The 11,216-nt window shown below is 46.5% G+C and overlaps 1 protein-coding gene across 1 annotated transcript; it reads right to left on the reverse strand.

Annotated features, from left to right (window-relative positions):
- Positions 1–9,488: 9,488 nt before the first annotated feature.
- On the reverse strand, positions 9,489–10,972 carry GPR27 (G protein-coupled receptor 27). The gene has a single exon (XM_040407171.1). It carries the CDS (start codon positions 10,961–10,963, stop codon positions 9,851–9,853), a length of 1,113 nt encoding a protein of 370 aa, XP_040263105.1. The 5' UTR covers positions 10,964–10,972; the 3' UTR covers positions 9,489–9,850.
- Between the last annotated feature and the right edge of the window lie 244 nt (positions 10,973–11,216).

Genomic DNA, 11,216 nt, shown 5'->3' on the forward strand with positions numbered 1-11,216 from the left:
GATGCCTCATAGGGACGTAATTACAATGGAAGCAGGGGAATCGGCTGCTACGGGGCCCAAACTCAGGGGCCCAGGAGGAGGACAAATGGATTTATTTTCAGGGCCCAGAGAGTTGTGAATATGGTGCTCTTAGTCCTAGCATTGATATTACTCACCACTCCCTGGTATACTTCTCCAGGCGCCTGCACTGCAGTAAGTCCTGGCAGCGCAGATCTTAAGGATGGGACGTAGTGGACGTAGGAGCGCACTATGACCTGTTGTTGTGCAACGTCAGGTCACAGTGCATGCCTAGACGCAGTGCTGCATGAAGAGCAGAGGTGCCCGCAGGAGGAGAAGAGAGGTGAGTATTTTTTTTTGTCCAATCTAAGGGTCTGCATTAAGGGGACCGAGTGGGGTCCCGTTCAAAAATTTGCTGTGGAGCCCAGTCAGTTCTAGTTACGCCACAGATTCCTCTGGTGGTGCCTTTCATCCATGAGAACAAAAGGATTGGGCATTGAAATTCAAGATGCCAAACCTGTTCCTCATCATTTCAAAAGAAAGTCGGAAGGCCCACATACGATAGGATAAGATAGTTGGCAGGTTCCTCTGACATTGGCAGGTTTTTGACGACTTCGCTGATGTCGCCCAGCATCTGGCTGTTTGCACCCTAAACTTTAAGGAGGTTATCCAACCCCTAAAATGCCTCCCCAAATGCCCGGCCCCTCACACAGATTGTACTTACCTCACTCCCTGCCACCCATGTCGCTTCTGACGCCCGCATAGTCGCCGCTGCATCTCCCGTGACGTGCACGAGCCTCCCTAGCGTCACCCGCAATGTTAGGGAGGCTCATTCCCGTCATGGCCTGCTATTGTCTAATCCCCCCCCCCCCCCCCCACAGCCGGATGTTGGCATTTGCGCGCCGGGGAGATGCAGCGGCAACCGTATAGGGATCAGGAGCGACGTGGGTGGTAGGGAGCAAGGTAAGTACATAGCCCTAGCTAACCCCTTTAAGATAAAACTGATGGATGGTGATAAATATATAATTGGGTCAAGTTTAGGACGACAAAGATTACAAAAATAGGGGTCCCTGAGCTCCCTGTCTGAATGGAGCGGTAGTGTGTATGTGTGACCACCGATCCATTCACGCTCTTGTAGGAGCACCGAGCGCAGCACTATATCCAGTTGTCCTATAAGTGTATGGACTGGTGGGGGGTGGTCTTGCATGGGCACTACTGGCCCATTCACACAGGGGACTCGGGGACCAGTCGGACCCCCAGCAACCATACATTTATTCTTTGGATATGTGATGAATGTTGTTCCTGAGCCAATTATTGCAGTAGATATAATTCCCCAGGATCCCAAAACCCTAGGATCAGGTAGTGGGATCTGACCTCCAGCGTCTGCTTTAATCCAAGGAATTCATACAAAACAATCACTTGAATAAATCATTTTCTTGAATAGGTTTATTGAAAACAAGTCGATATGAAATATGAGCACGTTACACGTCAAATGTTACAAGATTTTTTTTTTTTATCGCATTGCAAAAATTGTTTCCATCTTTAAAATTGGCTTTTTGGAAAGAAAGTGTCATTTTTTATTTTCAAGTCCTTTTATAAAAGAGTTTAGAAAGAGCTTGTATAAAAGGGGGACGAGGCGTGAATTCAGTATAACAATGCATAGAAGTGATGAAAGTCCACGGAAATCCTCCAAAGTGACAAACATTAGTATTTACAGGTTAATTGGATAAATACGGCCAAATATCATTAGCAAAAAAATCCCACAATATCATATAAATATCATGACAAGCAACAAAATGACCAAGTGTATTGTATTAAAGGGGTCTACCAGTTTACAAAACCCATTTTCATACAGTTAATAGAGGGGGGTTCTCAGTTCAGAGCGGTTACAAAGAGCGTCTCTTCCTCCTGTCCTGTATTCACAGAATCGTGCACTGTGTAATGCTTCATTTCCCCTGCGGAGGCACTGCAGGGAAATTGAACACTTTCTGCCAGATTTACCCAGAGAATACAGCTGATTGCTGGGGGTCTCAGCAGAGCGACACTTTATGATCAGCCGATTGTCATCCTAAGGCCTCTTTCACACATCGGTGACTCAAGGACGGACGTGTGCTGTCCGTGGTCTCTACAGACCGCTCACACATCCATTGGCTTTAATGTGTGTGTGTTCACACATCAGTGCGTCCATTCCCCTGATTATGGATTCCTCACGCACATTATAGTCTGAAGGTCCGTGAAAACCGCGGACCATCCGTGTTTGGCCCGTGGTTTTCACAGACCATTGGTGCTCTCATTCACACGACCGTAGGCCGTCTGCGCCCATGCTGAAGACCGCAAATTGTGGTCCGCAATGCACGGGCACCGACTGTATGAATCCCATATTGCGGCATGGGCCCATCGACTTGAACGCAAAATATACGACAAAAGATAGGACGGAAGCACGGACCCAAAAGGCCACGGAAACGCATTGACGTGCTTTTATGGGCTTCCGTTCCGTGCCTCCACTTTGCGCCGTATATTACGGAACCATTCAAGTCGCCGATTGTGGTCCACAATAGGGGCACAGACGGCCTACAGATGAGCCCTAATAGTGTCCATGGAATACGGATGACATGCGGCAAAAAATGGACCAAACATGGATCCTTCATGTACATATTTACGGATGAACCACGGACTATCTTGTTACGGATGTCACGTGTAGGCCTAACAAGTAGGGATTGTCCAAAGAGGGGAACAGAGAATGACAAGGGTGAGTCCAGGGCGGTCACTAAAGGATAGAAGCAGGGGCGTAACGATCGCGGTCGCAGGGGGTGCGACTGCGACTGGGCCCGACGGGGGGAGGGGGCCCGCTGTACTAACATGTAATGAAGAGCTGTGACGGGGCCCGGCATGAAGTACAGTGACAATGCCAGCCCCGTCAGGGCGCTCCATTACACGTTTAATATTATGAGGCAAGGTGGGGGAGGTTTGCGCAGAGAGGGGGAGGAGGAAGAGGGGGGACGCGCGCACTCACTCATATACACTCGGCCCGGCAGTTCTTGTCACTGCCGGGCTGTCTCCAGATCATCAGTGAAGCAGGAGCTCTAGCGCTCCCTCTGCTTGCCGCACATCGCGCTGCTGGCTGTGGGAGGAGCTCTGAAGGCCCGGGAAACTGCCTTTAGTACAGCCAGCAGTGCGATGTCAGTGTGGCAGTGAAACATCAGGGAAGAGGGTAAGTATGTTTTTTTTTTTTTTTTGCAGACTGGGGGCAAAGGGGAAGGGGGGGCACAAAAGTGTGCATCTCTACTGAGGGGGCACCTAATCTGTCATAACTACTGTGAGGGGGGCACATATAAAGGCATTACTATGAGGGGGCACATATATCAACTACTGTGAGGGGGGGCACATAATCTGGCATAACCACTGTGAGGGGTACATATGTGGGCATATCTAATGTGAGGGGCACATAATCTAGCATAACCACTGTAGGGGGGCACGTATCTGGTCATTACTGTGAGGGGCAAATAATCTGGCATAACTACTGTGAGGGGGCACATATCTGGTCATAACTACTGTGAGGGGCACATATCTTGCTATATCCACTGTGAGGGGCACATATCTGGGCATATCCACTGTGAGGGGCACATATCTGGGCATATCCACTGTGAAGGGGGCACATATCTGGGCATAACTACTGTGAAGGGGGCACATATCTGGCATAAATACCGTGAGGGGGCACATATTTGGCATAACTACTGTTAGGGGGCACATATTTGGCATATCTACTGTTAGGGGGCACATATCTGGGCATAACTACTGTGACAGGAACAAAGGTGGGCTTAATTACTGTGAAAGGCCACAAGGTGGGCATTAGTACTGTGAGGGGCCACAATGTGGGCATTAGTACTGTGTGGTAGAACTTAGGGGAAATGTCCTAAATTACCCTGCTATACATTGGCATAGCTCAGTCTACCAGGCCAGCACAGCGCCCCCTGCTGGTGATTTCATAGGGGCAGTCACCATCCCTTCCTTATGTGATTATTCATTTTTTTCTCTATCACCACAGGGACCTTGTTCTGGATCCAGTGGATATCACGCCGAAGCCAGCGACACCCTGGATGAGGTAGGACCAGATTTTATTAGGACTGGGTTAGTGTAGCCATGCATTGGGCTTAGGGCTCTTTAACACGAGCGGATCCCGTGTGGCTAATCCGCTGTGTGAAAGAGTGCCAAGCCCCGCTCCGGACAGCAGAGACACGGAGCAGTAACATAATTGATAATGCTCTGTGCCTCTCTATGATCGTTTTGCTACAAACTCACAGTGACCACTTTATCTCACTGTGATTTTGTAGTAAAAAGGTCACAGAGAGGCACGGAGCATTATCAATCATGTTACTGCTCCGTGTCTCTTGGCCCTCATTCACGCAGCGGACTAACCACAAGGGAAAGAGCCCTTCGTAAGAAAATCTGCCGCTTCTTTGTAAAAAGGGGGGGGGGAAGCCCCGATCCAAAGTTTGCACTGGGGCCCATAACACTCTAGTTACGCCACTGGATAGAAGGAAGCAAAATGGAACTGGTTCTCCATAAGTGGTGGGCATAGTGGTCAGGGGGCACATACTAGGAAGACACTAGGTCACCTATAATGATGGGTGTTGCTACCAAGTATGGAAGTACAGGTAATATTACAAGACGGCCTTTCAAATAAAGGGCCAAGCACGTAATTCATGGACAGGATGAGTTTGCGAGAACAGCTCTTTCTCAGTAACCCTCTGTTTTGGCTAATAGAGAAGGCCCCCCCTATGACATCCATATTTACATTTTTTTGGATGATCCTAATGTAAATTAAATTACCAGTACCCATGTGGACGTGGGTTAAAAGGGTTTTCCGAAATTCTGACACTGATCAGCCGTTTGAGGAGGCTGTGATGCACGAGTAAAAGCCTCAGCCCCCCTCGCAGCTTACCAAGCACAGCGCCGTCCATTGAATAGTGGCTGTGCTTGGTATTGCAGCTCAGCCCCATTCACTTGAAGGAGACTGAGCTGAGTCTAGGCCCCGTGGCCAATGAACGTGATGTCTAGCAAAAGGCCATAGTTCTCCCCAGAGCGGCGCGGCCTCTTCAAACAGCTGATCGGTGGTCCCGCATGTCGTGTTCATGAGGATAGGTCAAAAATATCTGAATCTCTAAATAACCGGTAAGGCATGTTGTAGCTGCCAAGGTTGCCTCTCTGCTACATTCACTCTTGACTGCTTAAATTACATAGTTATAATGAGATAAGCTCTTAGGAACCCTTCCCAAATCATAAAATCGTAAAAGCTGCAGTACCGCGTTTAGCCACCAGGTGGTGAATGTAAGCCCTTCTCTTGATATAGCCAGGTTACAATGTCATTTGTGGACTATACAGAGTTCGTATTCAGTATACGTACAAAATATTGTATAAAGTCTGCGGCGTAATATGCGGTAGAATGTAAACATTATGAAAGCAGCAAGTTATGGCACAATGAAATCGACAAATTCCCACTTTACTATTACCTTTGTTATTAACACCATGCCTTCGCATCCCCCCCCCCTCGTCAGCACATCTCTAGGGGGAGATTTAGAAAAGTTAGTGCACAAAAGGAATGGAAGGGTTGCCCACGACGAACAGTCAGGTCGCTGCTTTCCCGTGCTGACGGCTGGAACCTGATTGGTCGCTATGGGCAGTAGCACGGATTATACGTGCAATGGATGTCTATGTCATTTGCAGACTCTGGGTTATAATAGCCCTATTATTATACATCACATACCGCACACAACTGTGTTTTTTTGTCCGCATCCAATCCGCATTTTTTGCAGATCCGATGCGGACTCATTCACTCCAATGCGGCAGAGAGTCCGGTAAGTCCGTTCCGCGACCCTGCAAAAAAAATAGAACATCCTATTCTTGTCCGTTTTGTGGACAAGGATAGGACACTTGTTAAGGAGTGAAAAGAAATGGCGGCCGATATCCGTGTTTTGCGGATCCGCGATTTGCGGAACGGCAATGGACTTGGGCATAACAGTGTATTGTATTGACCTCCATATTTTCACTGCTAGATATCGTTGGTTATAGCACCACAACTCCTAACATAGTTTTTCCCCATCATGTTAATATACAACTTTAAACACTATTAAAGAGAAAGGGTTAAAATGTGTACATAATATAACTGGTATGACTGATGTGTAATATCCAAATGGCAAAGCTTTCCCCAGGGGTATATCACATTTTTAAGCGCTGATTGGCGCATTTCGAGCCCTTAAATTCTGATGCGTTCCTGGTGGGCTTGTGCACCCACGCAGCAGCCAATCTGAAAAGGCAGAGCTGAAGTCTAAAGAATGTTATTTTAAAGGGACACGTCCAGCAAAAAATGTTTTTTTTTATCACATATGAACAACTTATATGTGAATATTCTATGTCGTTTTTCTTTTTTTTAATAAGGTGGATGGTTTTCTGAATAGCATATTTGGAGTCCCTCCACGTATTGTATTTCCCGTCCCGGCTCTTTAACGTCCTCTTTGTTTGGACTTTTAGCGCAGCAGACAGTCTTGCTTAAAGGGGGTTTTCCGGTAATAATATGTTATTAAGTGCCTCCCTTGAAACAGAAGGTTCATACTTACCTGCTCCCCACCGCTCCAGCCTCTGCCATCTTCTGGTCCCCGCGCTATTTGCATCCGGCTGACCATAGGCATCGTCACATGCATCGCGCCCCGGCCAATGAGCGGCTCCAGCAGTGATGTGGCCACAAGCAGCGCGTTGTCACTGAAGCCGGTCACTGGCTGCAGCGGCGCATGTGACCACGGTCATAGTCAGTCGGATGTAAACAGTGCAGAGACGGGAAGATGGAGACAGAGAAGGCACCGTGAAGGACTGGGGTGGGGTGAGGCAGGTCACTACGAATCTTCGGTTTCAGGGGGACAGACTGTGGGCACTTGATAAAACAAAAACAAAAAAACATTAATACCGCAAAGCCTTTTAAGGGATCATGTACATAAACGTCGCCTGTTTTGCAGTCCGCAAATTTCAGATCTGCAAAACACCAGTACCAGCCGTGTGCATTCCGCATTTTGCCAAACGGAGCGTCCGGTGCCTAATAGAACAGTCCTATCCTTGTCAGTAATGCGGACAATAATAGGACATGTTCTATTTTTTTGGGACATATGGACACGGAATGCACAGGGAGTCACTTCCGTCGTTTTTGTGGCCCCATTGAAGTGAATGGTTCCGCAAAAAAAAAACTGTATAGACACATAAAAAAAAATACGTTCGTGTGCATGAACCCTTACTCTCTCAGTCAGACCATCACTGTAGCCCACCTGTAGTGACTCTATTAGAGCATCACCCAATCAGTTCAATGCTCTTCTGCGGACATCTTTATGTAAAGAACAGTAGACCTGCCATCCTGTTACTCCAATTCTACACCTGCTATTATCACGAGGAGTACCCTCACAACAGCAGTAAATGGAGAACGGGTTACCTAGCTCTATAGGAGTTATTATTTATCATTTGTATGAACTCTTCCAGAAGAACAACATTGTATTTCATTTACAATGGTATAGTAATACAGAAATAAAAGAAAAAAGAAAAACACAAAAATTCTAAAAGAAAATCGTTTTCTATGAACATTGAAAATTTTCCCTTTTCCGGAGAAGTGTCCCTTTGACTTTTAACCATAGATAATGTAGCACTGATCATTGCTGATACGAATGTACTATGCGCTAAACATGCTTTTCATATGATAACACGGCATTACTTCTAGGGGAGGATTACTTCCATATCACAGCACACAGGTCTGCAATACTCAGGGACTTTCTGTCAATGTTCTGTACATGAGCCTTAAATCAATTCTTCAAACACCTAACACATTTTAAAGTTGCGAATGCTTAAAGTGCGAATGATTTAAAAAAAATTAAAAAAAATCCACAATTTTTCTGTTCAGAAATGTAGTGGTGACCTAACCGAGGCTCAGCCTGGAGTGGTTCAGTAGTGTGTGTCCTGTTGCTCATACACTATGCGGAAACTACATGAAAGTGAGCCCCAGTATTAGGGCTCGTTCACACGACCGTTGGTGTCCCGTGCCGTGAACCCGCAAATTGCGGTCCGCAATACGGGAACGGGACACCAACGGTCGTGTGAACGAGCCCTTGGTAAGTGCAGTCCAATGTGGTGGAGTTGTGGAACAAGAACGGCAAATTCGTCACCAGCAACTTGCTGATAGTTTCCATGCAGCAAAGAGTTATATTTTGTTCCTATACATACAATAAAAACAAACGGATTAGGCCTCATGCACACGAACGTATTTTGTTTCCGTGTCCATTTTTTTTTTTTGCGGATAGGATGCGGACCCATTCATTTCAATGGGTCCGCAAAAAATGCGGACAGCACACCGTGTGCTGTCCGCATCCATGTGTCAGTTCAGTACCCCCGCAAAAAAAATAATAGAACATGTCCTATTCTTGTCCGTTATAGGCATTGTAACAATGTATCCGCAAAAAACAAAAAACGGATGGCATACGGATGTCATTAGTTTTTTTGCGAACCGCAAAACACATACGGTCGTGTGCATGTAGCCTAAAAGTGAAAACAGAGAAGGGAAGGGTATAGAATAGATGATATATTACAAAGATGATTATATCTGAGATAGATAGATAGATAATAGATAGATATGAGAAGATAGATATGAGATTAGATAGATAGACATATAGATAGATAGATGATAGATAGATAGATAGATAATAGATAGATAGATAGATAGATATGAGATAGATAGATAGATAGATAGATAGATATGAGATAGATAGATAGATAGATAGATAGATAATAGATAGATAGATATGAGATAGATAGATAGATAGATAGATATGAGATAGATAGATAGATAGATAGATAGATAGATATGAGATAGATATGAGATAGATAAATAGATAAATAGATAGATAGATAGATAGATAATAGATAGATAGATAGATAGATAGATAGATATGAGATAGATAGATAGATAGATAGATAGATATAAGAAGATAGATATGAGATAGATAAATAGATAAATAGATATGATGTAGATAGGCAGAGTGATAGATACATTGAGAGATGATAGATACAGAGTGATGTATAGTTATGAAATAGTTAGAGCAATTCGTCCCAATCACCCATCCCCTTTTTGTAAAGATCCCCCCCCCCCCCCCCCCCCCCCAAGAAAAGAAAGATATAGATATTACAAATTGATGGATGGATAGAAAAAAATAAAAAACAGTTTAAGCAGTTTATAGTTTATCAGGTCCAACAATAAGATTGTGTTGCAACTGCACAAATGATAATTTATGAAGATTTTACACAATGTTCTGATTTCTACAAAGGGATCTATAAAACAATAGCATTAACATTCTAATAACCCCCTCCCCCATGACTGTGAAGGCTAAACCCCAGAATTGTCCCCCCTATCCCCTCACCTCACCCCAACAGGATGTCAAAGCTATTAACATCTAATGATGAATCCTGTACATGTATCATGTTTCTCATGTTTCCATGGTTACCCAGAATGTATCCAGTCTTCATCCTGATACTCTGTAGCCTAGCTGCATCCTGCAACCCTCACCATCCTAATGAGTGTCATGATTGACAGCTCAGTCACCCGCTGCCCTACAACAGCCACATGGTTCTGAATGAATGACTGGTACCAATGCCACAGCCCCCAGCACTGCACCCAGGCAACACAACATCATGCCATCCTGTGTGAATCACAAATGGAACATGTTAGGAGTAGTGGATGGTATTATCTACTCCAACCCATCCCTGGCACAATGAAATACAATTGCCCCACTGGTGAAACCTTGCATCTTCCAGGGGTTACACTGTGATGTTATGTATCAATGTAGGGTTCCCTTTGTGTCTGGGTGTTCCTGCAAGGCATATATGATCTCAGACACAACCTGACTTCTTTGTTCAGCAGGAAGCAGATGATGGGGTTTACTCCAGCCTGAGCAAATGTTAACCAGACTGCCACAGTCATATACCCCTGAGGGAGAGGAGAGGGCCTCACGAAGACCCTAAGATAGCAAGCCACTAGGTAAGGGGCCCAGAAGAGAAGAAATAGGAAGGTGATGACATAGAACATCTTGCTGAGCCTCTTCTCTAGCTTGAATTCTTCCAGCACCAGAAGCCTCCTGATCTGGCTCTGGGTGGTCTGCCTCATGCCCACCAAAGTGGGTGGTGTTGGGCCTCTTCCAAATCCTGCAATCCAGTTGGCAGCTGCTTGCCCAGCAGCCCCAGGTCCATGAAAGCTCCAGTTCTGGCTGATGGCTGGAGTCAACTGGGCAGGCTTCATCTTCCTATGGTCATAGATGAAGAAGAGCAGCTTCATGTAGACAAAGTGTGTGGCCCCCACAATGAAGGCCAGCATGAGGAGAAAGCCTAGGCTGTCATTAGCTTTGACATAACGATGCTCAAAAGTGCATTGATCTTCCTCCTTAATGAACTTGTAGGTGCCCACCTCAAAGACAGGTGGTAGGGCCATAGCCATGGACAGGATCCATGCCATGGCAATGACCAGGAGGCATGCCCAACCTGTCATCCTCTTGCAGTAGAACCTGTGGTGGGCTATGGCCATGTACCTGGTCAGACTGATGGACAGGAGCAGAAAGGCAGCATGGAAGCAAAGAAGGACAGCTCCGAAGGCCATGATCCTGCAGCTCCTCTTGCTGTAGGTCCATTGGGAGCCGCTGCTGATGGATTTCAGCACCAGAGGGAAACAAAGCAGCGAACGGATGAAATCTCCGATGCACAGATCCAGCATCAGGTAATAGGGAGTCCTGTGCAGGCTCTTGTCTCTCAGGGTGATGAAGGCAAACAGGAGGTTGCCCAGCAGGCTGACACAGGCGATGATGCCCAGGGATGCCAGCTTAGCCACCGAGCCAGGGCTGATGTCAGTGGGGAGAAGGGATGCATTGCCTTTCTGCAGCTCCTGCCCAGCCATGGAGACAGCTGCTGCCTGCAAGTCATGTGCAGATCAGGAGGCTCAGCAGGCAGCTCCGGCTATGCTGCAATAGGTGAAGGCACAGGGAGGGCTGGAGACAGCCTGCCCCCCACCTCTGCTGGCACTGCCACTCATCTCCTCCTCGGGAGCCTTTGCCTGTCTGCCCAGGACAGTCCATGGGGGGGGGGGGGGACGGGACGGGGGACACAAGTGCAGCAGGTACAATGACGTCATCTGCTCTGAATTACTGCTA

Source organism: Bufo bufo, chromosome 9, assembly GCF_905171765.1.
Source record: "Bufo bufo chromosome 9, aBufBuf1.1, whole genome shotgun sequence".
In the NCBI taxonomy this organism is placed as follows: Eukaryota; Metazoa; Chordata; class Amphibia; order Anura; family Bufonidae; genus Bufo; species Bufo bufo.

Coding starts and splice junctions, on each gene's coding strand:
- GPR27 (XM_040407171.1), bottom strand. CDS start 10,963: ATGGCTGGGCAGGAGCTGCAGAAAGGCAATGCATCCCTTCTCCCCACT.